Here is a 15,123-nt window from a genome sequence, read left to right as displayed (position 1 = left end):
AAAAGGTTTCTCCCCTAGGAAACCATCAGGGCAGGTCAGAGTGAAAAGCCCAGCAGCTCCCTAGCTTTGTCCCTTTGGCTTCTAAATATTTCCCTGCCACAGGGCACCCCCCCCTGTCTCCGGGCTGGTCTTTTGGTCAACATGTTTGTCTAAGGTGCTTTGTGAAGGAGTTGCTCTTTCACCCTGCAAGACCAAATCCCCACAGCTAGCATACAAAGAGATTCATTGAAAAGGAGAAACAGCAGGATACAGTAAACATGTAGGTACAAAACTGAGTAAGCATAGGAGCTTTACAATGTCTGTCTTTATAGCAGCAAAATACTTCCTGCTCTCTAGAAGTAAAAAAGAAACAAGAACAAAAGCTGCTGGAAAAATTATTTCCATACATATGGCTCATTTAGTCATAATCATCGCCTGACCAACCTATAACAGAAAGACAAGACATCGGCAGCTGCAGCATCTGTATTTTTACAGTAATGCTACTAAAGCTAATTTAAACATAATAGAACACATCGGAATCTAAATAACAAATGAGAAGAGAGAAATGTGGAAGAACAAAGAGGTTGACTTCATACTGTTGGTTTTAAAGTGTGCTATCTTGTTTAAGTATCACCTATGCGGTGGCTGAATGCAAGGCTAAAGAAAGACATGGATGATTAAGTCTATGTCACTCCACCTGTCAAATCCTCTGAGTGATGATGAATACTGTTTGGCCATGGTCTGCATGTGCTGAAAAAGGCAAATAAATGGCAGACTCATCTAGGCAGAAATATGTGTATGACAGCGTGGCATATAGTCTGAGAATGTGCATGTGTGTGTGTTAAATGTGTGTGTCTGACCGACCCAGCTTGCCCGTAGGAATTAAGCCCCTCAACCTCATGGTTGGGCTGTTGTGTGAGAGACACCTGTGCCCCACATGCCCTCAACACATACACACAGAACCATGGAAGAGTGCCCCTATACTGAGATTAATGGCAATGCAAAGTCTCTCATGCCCGTCTGGTCCCCACACACACACTTCAATGGGTGATGCAAGACAGGAACTATTTTCAGGTGACGTTTGCTATGGGAGCTATGGGTGAGATCGTCTGTAAACTTTATGGGAGACAGCACACAGCAGCAAGCCATCCTTTCAATGTATGTCCCTTTGCCTGCATCAGTGATTGCAGAAACACTGCCAGGTCAATTTTCATCCTACCACCATTTAACATCTGCTAATTTGATGAGATTAACATGCTAAACGAGTCTTGCAGTGTTAGAACTAAGCATGCCTTGAACTTTAAAACAGTTTGTCTGAATCAAAAGCCATGATAAAGTCTGCTTTTCTCATCATCTTTTGTGGCTGGAGGAAAAAAGCTTAGGACAAAAGCCGGCAAAGGTACAATGGAGAGCTTACACTCCCAACTCTTACAAGACTCTACCTCCCACTTGTCTTCAACTCTTCAGTCCCCTGCGCCCCCAGCCTTGCACAAAATGTCCATACAATAGCTGGCTGACTAATTGACCTTGCTGAAATAATGTTAGCTGGCTTCAAACGGAGGACATTCAGCTGATGTTAAAGAAAGGAAGTCCACAGAGGTTTTTTTCAAAAGCACACAGACTAAGACCAACCAGTATTCCCCCCAAGGGTCCTCCACTTTTTCTTCTGTTCTCCCACTCTAACTTGATTTGCACAATGGTGAAATTATTTCCTAACCACCACCAACTCTCCCACCAATTACATCTTGATGAAAATGTTTAATCTGCTTAGGCCAACTGCACAGACACACATACGCACAACCCTGAGCAGAAAAACAGGGAGGACATGCAGGTGCAGAGCAGCTTTTGTTGTCAAAACATTTCCATAGAGACGAAAGAAATACGACAGGCAGTGATGCTGTTCAATCTTTTCCCTTCTACTTTCCTCTCTGTTGTACACCTGCCAGTTAATACGTGTGTGCTCATAACAGTAACTGATTGTATAAATCTGGTGCATCAACACAATAAAAACACAGTGAGTCATTAGAACATCCAGTCAAATGACCAGATATGTAGTAAAAAAAACACACACACACACACACACAGACACAGACAGTGAGCAGCAGCATGCTTCAGCACTTTTGCAATTAAACTAAGCGTGGCATATTACTCCTGCCTCACTGACACCGGTGTGTTTCCACAGTGTAGGCAGACAAATAGGCCCCACATGGGAAATGACATCAGCCAGGAGCACATGTGGCCCACCTGCCACCGACCAATCAGGGTGCCTCTTGAATAAAGAGTTTCCTTCTGTTTTCTGGCGTTTCCTTTTTCAGACAGCAGGTCTGCCAGTGACTGGCCTGGGATTGCTGCTTTCTATCACGGAAACAAGATCATAAAAGAGAATAAAATGAGCAGACAATCCACCTAGCCTGCTCTCCCTATTAAGTGATAGGAAAAGTCTGCTCAGTCAAACTCACTCAAAGAGGGACAGTTGAGCTGGATTTGCTATTGTGCCAGATGTGGATGAGTGCAGCACGGATATTATACAGGCCATTTACAAATGGGAAAAGTCTGAGATTAGCTATGGCATCACTACTGGCAATCAAAAATAATGTGTAAGTATATGGACAGGGATACTTTTTTGGTTCCAAAAATATTGGATTCGACATGAAACAATGACTCTGCTGTTCAATCTCCAACTTGCAGATAAACTGAATTACTACACATAATGGGGCGACTGTCTCATTTAACTTAGCAGGTGTGTTTTGCTGTATCATCCAAGAACCAACGAAAGCTTTACAGTTTCTTCTAGGCGACACATTTGCATTTGGAGTCTGTTGTTTGTCCAAATGAGGACCAATGAAGCCATGGTGTAAGAATCCTTAGAACAGTGAAGAAAAAGTCCAATACTGTTCAACCAATCAATAACAATTTCCGGGTTATAGGTGTAGATGTGTCAAAGACTATCATTAAGAAGGGACTACATCAGTGTTATGTCAGAGCATAAGATGCAGATAATGCTCAAGGATAGAAAGGGGATGTTACGGCTTGCAAAACAAGCACAGCCAGAATACCTTCAGAGTTGGGAAGCAAAGAGTTTTTTAATGAGAAAATAAAGATCAACATGTATCAGAGAGATGAAAAGCTTAATGTGCGATAATGGGGGAGTATTTTTGCCTTTATTAGATAGTGAGCAGTGAGGAGGCAGACAGGAAACATGGGGAAACAGAGATCAGAATGACATGCAACAAAGGTCCCTGTCTGGAATACAACCAGGGACACTGAGGTTATTGGGCATGTGCAGTCACCATGCGGCTACCGGGGAACTCCAAGTTAAATGTTTTGACGGGCCACCAATGAATGTGTTGAATACTTATGGATTGCACTGTAGGCGTCAAGCACATTTGATCAAATGGACTTTCATGTTGACATATCAGTGGGAGTTGGAAATACCACAATTTTTTTCTCGGTTTTATTTTGGACTGTGTAATTTAAGAGGGTCCATCTATCTGTGTCTCTCCCATTTGCCTGTCCATAAATAATGGAGGCAAGAGCAACTCCTGCTTGTCTGAGTACATCAATATTCAAGTCTTTTCCATTCCCTTTGTACCTTCATTATTCTTTGTAAGACTATGAGGTGTGTAGTGACATGCTGCCAATCTACAGCACTCCCAGAGGCAGCAGCGAAGGCCAGAATGCAGGACGGCGGTGGGTGGGGTGCAGGGCAGAGGAAACCATCTACTAATGGGAAACACACTTCTCTCCATCACTAAAATCGTTTTTCTACCACAGCAGAGCGAGATGGCAGCCATCCAGGAGGTGACTGGCGTCCAGAAGCGAGGCATGCTTTAAAAACGGGAGCTCTGCCCCGCCACGGTTTCTGATTCTCGTGAAAGGGACAATCATGGCCCTTATAAAACAAATGCATGTGTTGAAAGAGACTTTGGGGGTTAGAAGAGTGGGGTAAATGAAAGCATAATATAAGACGAGAGAAAGACATGGAAAAATTGGATAAAAATATAGAGTTAAAGAAAATGAAAGCAAAAAGATGAATGGAGATACAGGACGGCTTGGAAAGCAGTATGAGAGAAACTATAAGTATGAAACAAATCGGAGAGTAAGGAAACCTTGCATATTTTCACACAAGCTGCGTCTAGTTTGGAAACACTCCTTGAACCTGCCACTGCGGCTACAACTCTCATACTTTTCCCTTGCGCTGATGCTTAATAGCAGTGTGTTTATTCATCTCCCACACTGCATCCATGTGTTGTGAATAATGCCCTGTGCTGTTTCCACTTTCGCCCTGCATCTTCTGCCAACTAAGCCTTCCTCACGTCTGTAGCAGATGCTTAGCTACTGGAGATCCACCCCGCAGAGCACAGAAAAGTGCTGAAATGGACTTGGGATGGTCCAAAGTAGTGTGAAGGCTTTTGGTAGGGCAAAGTTCCCAAATGTTATTGCTAGCGCATTTTTAATAAAAGGAAAAAAGACATTTTTCCAGATGTTGGAGAAAAGCAATATCTGCAGCTGCAAGTGCAACTTCACTGCTGTTTTTTGCAAAGGATGGAAAGTGAAGTCTGACACTGTCTCAAACTCCAAAACTGAGACAGATTAGATTGAGGTTGCAGAAAGAAAGCCTTCCAGGTTTGAGTCATTCGTGCAATTACCTTAACAGCATTAAGACGTTTTCAACTGCCACGTAATGCAGAGCACCTTCCCCTGACAAATCATCTCCAGTTTAGTTTGCATGAAATTATAATCCAAACCATAAAAGAAATAAGGTTAAAGCGAATGGAAGAAGAGAAGGGAGGAGGTAGGAAGGAAGGAGGTAGCTGTAGGTGGGAGGGAGAGACTTTTTCTATTTTTCCTTCTGTGGCGAGTTCACACAAAAGGGTCCTTCTGATCCCTGGAGTGCTGAGCACATACCTGCGGGATGAAATCAAAACCCTCTGTGAATTATATTAAATGTGCCCTGCCAAACCCTCCACATACTTCCATGTGTTTTGACCAGTTCTGAAAGGCTCCATTAGGCTTTGCTCTAAAAAAAAAACCCCAAAACACTTAATTAGAATCCCAGACACCAGCACCTTCAAAAACTCAGCACCCTGTTTCCATTTTATTTGTGCAGATTGAAAAAAAATGGAGTGGGGGAATAAAGGTAACAGACAGAAAGTGTAATAGGTGGCCAGAAAAGGATAAAAAACGGATTCTCTGAAGGATGGCAGCTGTAATTTTGATAGGTTAATAGGGCCTAGGGATAGTACAACAGTTGTTCTTTTAGTTAATCAAAGGGCATGAAAGAGGAACAGAGGACTTATACAATGAGGTGTTATGGAATAAAAGAAGGATGGGACTGCCACAAGCTTCCACGAAAAGTCCATAAAAGCTAAAAGAGAGGCGATATCTCTAAAAAATAAAAATTGAGGGGATTTCAGAGCTCCCTCCTCCTCTTATTTCATCCTCTTTTCCTGGTCAAACTCCCCCTCCACTGAATCACAAACTGAAACCTCAAATCACTAACAGATTCCAGACACCATGTTTCAACTGTCAGAACTCAGAGTTCAGGTTCTTTGAGAGAGCGTGTGCGGTCACATCTTTACCCTACCCCATCCCCCAGAGCCATCCTGGAGAGGGGTGCAGCAGCTGAACTGTCGATTTGACCCTGCAGATCACCTGATGATTGTAGTTTCTCCACGTTAAACATTAGTTTCTGAGCTGGACCCGAACAACGAAGCCTCACTTGCTCTTAGAGAGTGAACTCTGAGAAAGGAGCAAGGTCAAACCATCGTTTAAACATTCTGTGGCATTTTCTTTTGGGGTCTGGTTTGGTTAACAGTGCTGCAGCTGCATCTAATCCCCACAGGAAAACCTTCATCTGGGACTGATTTTAGCACGCCTGGGCCAAAGCAGGAGAAAGGGGGGACTGTTCTGTAAAGGCTGGTTCCCTTCTTGGGGCACAGGCCTTTTCTCAATCCATCTGATTAAAGGGAGTTTGGCTCAATTACACCCAATGACTGGGCCCTGTTCTAAGGCACGACCCTGGAAGAAAAACACACCGAAATAGATTGTGGAGAGTCAATAGGGGGTGTGAGTATATGCATCACACCTGTGGTACTCCCTTCTGTCCACCGCAAAACCTCTCCTCCTCAGCAGTCTGTACAGTACAGTATAGTCTGCTAGTAGCGCCTGACTCTTTGTATAACCTGTGACTGGGTTGTGAAAACAGCTGGGCTGGCTCTCGTGGCTTATGTCCTCTCCAATTGGTAGGTTGCATGCAGTCAGACACCAGGTCACAGCGATCTTTTTTAATCAGCCTCAAGTCAGAAGAAAGACAAAGCAGCTGAGGTTTTCCAGAATGAGAAGTAATAGAAGATGCATGTGTGTTGTCTCCTTGTATATGTTTAAGTGCTTGAGGAGTAGAGCAGAACATTGGTGGTGACTGAGCACAACTCCAGGAGATAAAGCCAGAACTTTCTCCCAGGTTATAGTTTCGTCAAACTGAATCGCAACCAAGTGACCCTTGAAGAGTTCACTGTCAGCTTTATGACATGATTACAAGCTTTTATACAGGCGTGCATCATCAAGACTTTGCTGTGTTAACTCTGTGTGAGCGTGTTTAATATGTGTGTAGCTGCTAAAGTAGGCAAGTATGGATAATTATTGCGACGTCTCAAGCATTTACACGGCAAGCTGGTTGCAATCGTGCCCAGTTGTAAAGTTCACTGATTGCAGCTGGCTTAGAGGCCCAATTAAACTCATTATTATAATTCAGGTTTATAGAGGGAAGAGTATGAGGGAAGGAGCCGTACAAAGAGGTCCATGCTGTTCTCCAATGTCCAGATCTGCAGCTTGCATGGAAAAACAAGCGTGCAGTAATAGCTACCTCACAGTTAAAAACACCCCTCTCAGACTCATCACCCTGCATGCCTCGATTCTTCAGTCTCCATTTCAACCCCAACCAAAAAGTAAACATTTCCCCTCCATTATTCTCCATCCAAATTATATTCCACCCACAACCCCATTTTACTGGCTCACGCTCCGGGCCTCTTTATGTTGTGACACTCCAAAGAAAACAGTCCTACTGAATGTTGTGGACGAGCACAGCTAACCTGATACAAGCCAGCTTGCTGCTCCAATTACACACCCTGTTTACCACGGTCCTTTTAATTAAAAACAGGCAGGGAAAAAAAGAACAAATCCATCTTTATATGCACCTCAGGCCTAAAATGACAGGGAGGAAATGCTCCACTGTGGATGTTTGACTTTGAGTTTCGTCAGCTGCTCATGTACAACAGCACGGATCAATTTTTCAAGTGCAGAGAAAAATGGAAACAAGGTCTCCTTTTGATCATTGCATTTTGTCTCTTTCATAGCTGCTTCGTCATACACAAGAGACATGCACTGAGGAAATGCTGAACTAAAACAAAATTATCCACAGACAACCTACCACGATAACAAACCAGAAACAAAGAATTAATACCCAGGAGGCCAAAGGGAACTTGAGGACAGGCTAATGCTGAAGGGAACAAGCTGAATGATGGCAAAGTATGATGCTTTTGCCCAAGAAACTGCAAGTAGAGTGAGAAACCAAATAAAGAGTGGCTAGCATCAGTGGAAAGACGCCCAGACACGAGCCTGTATTCCCCAGTTACATTATAAAAAACACTGATAAAAATATACAGTAAAACTGGGTAAACAGCCAGCAACAACAGACATTTTGACCTTGCTATTGCTTAGAAACATGCCAGCCAGTCTGTTATCAGCATTTGCTGATTGCAGACTACGTCTCAACGCTATTTAGCTTCATAAAGTGTATGCGCTTAGATAGATCTGACTGAATAGGAAGTAGTAATTACATTTTTCCCACAATTTAACTCCTGAAACTCCTGTGCTTGACACTGTTTTGGATGCTTCCCACTGTGCACTGATAATAGCTTTTTTAAAGCTGTAGCTCCATTTAAAAGAAGCAAGGAGGAGGAGGATGAAGGTTAAGGATTAAGAGGGATAAGAGGAAAGAGAGATGAGGTGTTGTGCAATATGCTATAATAAACATCACAAACTGTTTTAACATAGTATACAATTTGCTTATTTAGTATGTTCCAAAGCTTGATTAAAACAAGAAAATATGGTTAAAATGCTGAACTGATAGTATTTTGTGAGATGTTGATGGGTATCTTTAAGGCTCAACAGAGAGGCCTTAGGGAAAGAAGAAGAGTTGGGATGGGAAAGGGACGAAGGCAATATTGTGGTTAAGAAAAATTGAGACAGTAGAATGGATGTCAGTGAAGGGGCAAGGTCTCATCTGTCATTTGATTGCTTACCTGTTTTATATCATGGCTGTTCTGTAGGCATCTGGAGGGGATGTGGCCTTGGGAGTGGTAACTCTCTGACACACAAACCCACATATGATAGCATGATTGAAGTGATTTAAAACAGGACGTATTACAGATGAGGGAGCACACACCCTTGCAATTATGTCCACTGGAAAATCACAGTATTTCACATGAACTAGAATCAAAATATAGGAGACTGTAATGTCTCATATTCAAAGCTAATGAAAAGTGCTTAATAAATCCCAGATGATGTGATTTAAGAAAGTGCGGACAGACTCATCAACAACCTGACAGCGGGTGGGTAGGAAAACATGGGAATGCATAACAGCTTGTCACCAGATGAGGTAGACAATTCTGTAGAAATCCTCACGCTGTTGGTATGTTCTCTTCAGGTTGCGTCATTATCACACCCACAAAACAGCAGCTAGACTCTGAGTAAACTTCAGCATTCCTCTGTGTAGAGTAGAGACACCATGGAGACAAACCTTCCAATAAAATTAACTAATTAACACTATCTTCTGTGGGTTTTAGCAGACACCCAGTTCCTGGTGTGCTGTACATAAAAGTGCTTTGTGGGTATTTTTTCCGGTCATGCAGTATGAAAGTCACACAAAAAAAAAAGTTTTCTTTGGTAACAGGAAGAAAAAAGAAAGTGGCATCTGTGTCATCAGATATCCTTCATTTCCATGAGGAGTATGCTGGCATTAGACAATGCGATAGATTCCAAAGATGCACTCCAACAGGCTACTATCTGTCTCACTCAAATGAAAGAGGAAGTGCAGGCAATAGAAATGAGTGGAGAGTGTGAGGGCAGGGAGAGGAGGGAGAGCGGAGGTTGTTATTTAGGACCCCGCTGTGGCAACTTCTTAATGTTTCTCTTTCTCACACTCACACACACCCACAGATTCCAGGGGAAAAAACAATGACATTCCTTAGACACTGCCTTTATACGGTAGTCTTGGGTTAGTAAAAACTGTCAAAACTACCAATATAAACTTTGAGATCCCAAGTTCCTGCAACAACCACATATAGGCCCATGGAAAGTCTAAAGCACACACGTCTGTAGCAATGTGTACAGCTACCTCACTGCCTTTTCACGGTAATAATAATCATTATAATAAATTTATTTAATCCACCACAGCATGGTGCTTGGCCTGGCAGAGTCCGGTCGGCTGTAGTTTGGAACAACTTGGCCTACCAACCTGTTTATAACAGCACTAAAATGCATGAGCTGGATCTGACAAAGGAACCCTTACTCCCACTCCCTGCTGATTTCTTTCTTCCTCCATCCTTCCATTCCTCCCCTCTCCTCTCTGGAGCACGGCCACGCTCCCACTCTCCTTCAGTCCTCGGCAGCCGTGTTTGGAAAAATAAACGGAGCAATTGGAGCACGAATGACAGCCGGTGAGCTGAGGGGAGAAGTGTCAGTGTGTCTACTGCTGTTGCCTGACCATTCACGGTGGTTATGAACAGAGGGATACAAAGCACATACATACACTATCTGAAACATGGAGTCTCTCTGTGGCTCTGACCCAGGAAATGGCAGGAATGTGGAAGGACCATGTCACATCACTGGGAGGTCCGCATGCCCATCCAGCCTTCCAGCCGCAAAGAAGCTTCACAATGTGCTGGGGCCTTCATACATCATTCCATATAAGCAATAGACACACTAATATGCACATACCACACACATACACTGTATGCCAAGTATGCCAAATCCCACACACAGACACACTTTGTACTGTAACACATGACCTCTCTCACTCACTGACAGCCATTAAAGTGCAACACTGTCAGGGTCATAACCTTAACCCTGACAGTGGAGTTGGGGGAGGGGGGGCAGTGGTTGCACACTGATGCAGTACTCACCCACTGGAAGTGCCAAGTGACACAGAGCTGACCGAAGAGCTCAACTTTCTGCTGTCCCACAGCCTCACCTCCCGGTTACGCATCTGTACAAATAATAGCACAAGACAATGAGTACTGTAAAAGCAGGCAATCAAAAAAAACTAAACGCACAAATTAAGACCAGCAGAGAAGTGGATACAAACCAGGTGGGGCACAGATCATAAAAACTGAGGTAAAAATGCAATCCTATTGGGCTGGTGTTAGTCATTCTTTAAATTTCACATTTCAGTGTGTTTTATCACTGGAACTTCTTTTTAATGCAGCTGCAGTATAGCAAAATGACAATTTACTCATCTTAAGAGCAAAGGCGAGGCATGCGCCGGTGTGCAATTGTTCAAAAGTTTGAGTCTCTGTACAGCTTTTTTGCACTTTTTTTTAATCTAACATTTTCTTTGTTTATTCAAACAATATAAATATAAATATATATAATAATAATAATAATAATAATAATATATATAATATATATATATATAAAAAGGAATTACACTGGCAATTTAGTCTTGTTGTTTATAACAATGTTCAAATTTTAGAAAGCTATTTTCATTGGATGATATTTACGAATAAAAGCTAACAGCACTGTCGGATTATATACAACACATCAGAAACACAGGACTCGTGGTCCCTGCACAACACCTGTGCTTAAGATTTTCTCACCATATCAAATCCGGTGGTCAGTAAAAGATCATCTTTGGTCCACAGGATGCGCGAGTCCTTGTTGTGCTGAAGGCTCTTGGCACTCTATGAGACAGACAATGCAAAAAATGTACATCAGATGACCTCAACAAGATCACAATTATAAAAATAAAATATATCACACTTGACAACTTGGTCCTGACTTCTTTATGTCAGTGGCTCTATGAAAAAACATAAACATAACCTAGAGGTCTAGTTCAAGATAACGAGGGGCTGATGAAGGAACGATTTGCGGGGAAGAGAAAAAAAAGACAGCGAGATGAAGGAAGACAAACAGGGCTATTCCCAGATGCCTCTGACAGATCCTTGTTGGACAAAACAGAACTTGTCCCATGAAAGGAGAGCTTGTTATTGTTGATGTAGGAGACAAGGTGACTTCTGCCCAGAGTGCAGCTTAGATTACGAAACTGTGACATTGCGTCTGTGTGTGTTTTCATGTTACTGAGACTTCGTTACGCTGTTTCCATGGGGACTATGTGTCAAAACAACATTGCCAGGCTTGGTTTGATAGGTGGTCTTCAAATACAAAGGACACATGTTGTCAGAGGTAATGACTAAAAACAACTGTGAGTGTTGAAATGATAGAATGTGTCGCTTTGTAAAGACAATGTGTCAAAAAGGAGAAAGAGGCAGGGGGAAGGGGGAATGTTAGTAACTTAACTGTGCAGGATTTTGTTTGAATTGTACTCAAAATTAGGCTGCTATTGAATTCATAGATGTACTGTAATTATTATTGTGATGACAAAAGAAGAGACAAGATGCACAAGACAGGCTCACATACTGCCAAATCCTTTAAAAAGTGGTTCTTAAGTAACCAGGGCTAAAAGCTTGCTATTTAGAGCTTATCTGTCAGATCCTACCTGCTTGTAAGGTCTCAAAGCTGCGGTCGTTCAGGGAGCCCCCTGGTATCTGTCTACTAAATACTAGAGTTACACTGAGCTTTCACATAAGGCACTGGGGTCAGCAATGAAGTTTCCATGGAACAGGAGCCGTTTGCCCATCGGCTCACCATGCTCCCCAAATTACTGCTGTCATTATTATGCCCTAACTAACCCAGAGTGTGGCTGCTGGATGTCTGTGTATAGCAAGAAGACAGAGGATCATTTTCTAAGGTTTGACACTTACAAGTTCTCAAAAGAGTGTGCCGCCTCATTTTTATGTCACCATTAAATGGCCGCAGATGACAAATTGTAACAACAAATGGGGAGAACTTGAGCTGCCATGTTGCACTCCTGAACGCAGGGTAGGTTACAGCATAAAAGGGCCCTGCACCGTACAACCTCCACTATGTACAGTAGGATTTATGTTTGATTCCAGTGCTTATCTGCAAACTGAATAGTTTGATAAATAGGAATAAGCATAGTTTATTAAGTCAGGGTTAAGAAGAGTTCATCACATGTGCTCAGGCAGGGACACACACATGTTGGCCTTATCAACTCCAATTCAAACTCCTCTTCCTTTTCTCCCCTTTTAAAACGTCACTCCCGATGCACGCCCAGGATGGTGGTTTGATTCCTGAGAAATGGAGGATTTTCATTTCTTTAAACCAGCTCAAATCAAACGTTTCATCGCTCCATGTTCTTCCCAAATACTCTGCAGAGTTGCTTCCTTCTCAGTTACATGTGGACAATAAATGACACACATATGTTAGCTTGGCCAGGCTGCAGCAGGCGTTTTGGGGACAGGAGCAAATGGAGAATAAGGGTGGTGATTTTTAGTCTGTTCCTTCCTCTGTGGGTGTAGTGTACGTGAATCTTATCTCATTGAGTAGATCTGCATATGGCTATGCAGAAACGAGACACTAATTTTAAGACGAGTCGTTCTCTTGAACCCCAACCACCGGGGCAGTGACTACACACATGCAGCATCTCAAAGGTTCATGCACTGTTGGAAATAAACCATACCATGGTGATTTTTGGGCTAGCTTTGGTTACTAGCTCTCAAATTATCAAGATAAAATGTGTAAAAGACATTCCGACAAAGCTAGACAAGTGGTTTCCCATGTTCTGAGAAAGACTAAACATGCTGTATGCGTCTCTGTATTAAAAAACTGCGGGCTGGAACAATTTTATTTCCCAAAATGTTAGTCTGTTAGACTTTTCCACTAAATGCACCTCTTGAGCCAAGACTCCTGTTCTGGAACTATCCCTGTCAGTAAAGCAGAACAAACTAGAAAAATCATAAGCAGTCAGTTGTATGCGTGCATATAGGCTACACTGGTGGTTCAAACTAAATTTATTGTTCTCGGCTTTACGGGGACTTGACATTGCCACATATGTTGAGAGTATACAGAGACATCAAATCACATTTAAAAAAGGAAATTCTCAGATGTGTACTTCTGCACCTCTCTCAGGGATGATACATCTTTGTCCATACCAGTGTTTTATCTGACACCATCTGTATGTTATACATATGTTTCTGGCTCCTGGTTTACTACGAAATAGCTGTATGTGCTCTGAGGGATTAGAAAACACTCTACTGATCTGGCTCTCAAACACGTTTCTGAAGTAACGCTACCAAAGCACTGACAGAGTTGATAATAAGTCCTGGATTGAATAAACACTTAAGTCATGACTCAAGCTCATTTTTCAGCCCACAGTCAGCCGGTATGCCTCGTGCAGGTAACTGGACTCATATTTGACTCGATAAGTCCATGCAATGAGTCAGTTGAAAAATAGCCCAGATGTGCGGGAGAGGTCCAGAGTAAACTAAGACCTCCAAAAAAGCGATAGATCAGAAAAGAGCGGGGGAAGGAGAAAGACTAAAGCCAGCACGGTATAAACAGACACGGAGGGAATTCATTGCCACTGAGCTGTTCATCACCAGCAGCACTCGCTGATTTCCTTCCAGGGGCAAGACAATGCGGAGCTGGCACTCTGACCAAACTAGGAACAAGTTGAGCTGGGACTATTTTAATCTGCTCAAGGTCTGTTTAACACTCAAACTGCTTTTAAAAGCTACATGTGGTGTCTGATTCATATTTCTGGCAAACAGAAGGAGATTCAAATTGAGCTCATATGGCATGCAGGAGTGAACATCATAAACACATAACTTTAGCGTTATTATTATTAGTTTTTGACTTATTGAATCATGCTGACCATTGCTGAGCACCAGATGTGACAGTGTGATGCCTGAGTTTTCCGATACTTCATCATATTTACTCCCTAATGAGGGGCTTCATAGTCAGAAAAAGGCAATTAGTACTGTTTATTGAGTGGGGCAGACAATAACACTCTTCTTCAGGGGATCAATAAAAAAACACCTAATATATCACCTTTCTGTGAACCGACTCCTGAACAGACAGGCTTAGTTTTGCCATTACAGCATCCCTCAGGCCTTCGCTAGGCTGCCTAAGCCAGCCAGCTCCAGGGCTGAAGGCAAAAAAACTGGCCTGATGTCTCTCACAGCAGACAGTTATACATGCTCCATAGGTCACACTGCCATGATGTCATTCTCGACCCGGATCTGAAGGCGCGTGCTGCTTTGAGACTTTTGACAAAGATCTCGTCAGGGCTCGGCGGCAACAGCGATGGAAGTACAAGTGAGGATTAAGCGGTTTGCGCCAGGCCTCGGCTCACCTCTGCCCAATAAACAGTTTTTCAGCTTAAGGAAGCGTGACGCAGCCGTCAAGAGACTTACACTACTACTAACACTCCAGGGCAGCCAGAGGACACAACATCTGGACCTGTGTGTGTATATAAATGTTGCCAAACAGTATCTCTACTCCGCAGTCATAAATTTTAACTCAAATCCCATTCAACTAGTACCCCTCCACATGGCTGAACCTTACCGACATGCTACAAATTGATCATGACACACTTGAAAATAAGGAGAGAAAATGGGGGGGTGAAAAAAATGGGGGAAATCAGACAAATGTTTTCCTTAGCAGCATAACAAAGACTCAAAGCTGAAGGAATTCACACAGAACGACACACAGACAGAGAGAAATGGTTCAAGACTTGACAAAATACACACAGGAGGTGTAGAGAATCACTTTCACCTGCCCGAATGGCAGACTCATATATACACAATAAAGGAAGTAAAGGAAACGACATCACATCTGGGAAAAGAATATTACCGACACAGGTTTATAAATCAAGATGTAGAAAAATAATTTCCAGACTGGTAAATAGTAAAAGTAATAGATTATGTTTAATAACTACCAATAGATATATGCTTATATGTTTAAAATGAATAATGAGAAAGGATAAAAGGATGACTGTGATAA

General features: G+C 42.6%; 1 protein-coding gene across 1 annotated transcript in view; it reads right to left on the bottom strand.

Annotated features, from left to right (window-relative positions):
• coro7 (coronin 7) overlaps positions 1 to 15,123 on the bottom strand; it is a 106,493-nt gene that overhangs the window by 63,952 nt on the left and 27,418 nt on the right. The window contains exons 8-9 of the mRNA XM_062437990.1: positions 10,857 to 10,940; positions 10,164 to 10,246 (exon numbers count right to left, since the gene is read on the bottom strand). Of these exons, the coding sequence (XP_062293974.1) occupies positions 10,164 to 10,246; positions 10,857 to 10,940 (167 nt within the window). The remainder of the gene's footprint in view (positions 1 to 10,163; positions 10,247 to 10,856; positions 10,941 to 15,123) is intronic.

This window comes from Scomber scombrus, chromosome 18 (genome assembly GCF_963691925.1).
Source record: "Scomber scombrus chromosome 18, fScoSco1.1, whole genome shotgun sequence".
NCBI classification, from domain to species: Eukaryota; Metazoa; Chordata; class Actinopteri; order Scombriformes; family Scombridae; genus Scomber; species Scomber scombrus.
This window is presented reverse-complemented; position numbering and strand designations above follow the sequence as displayed.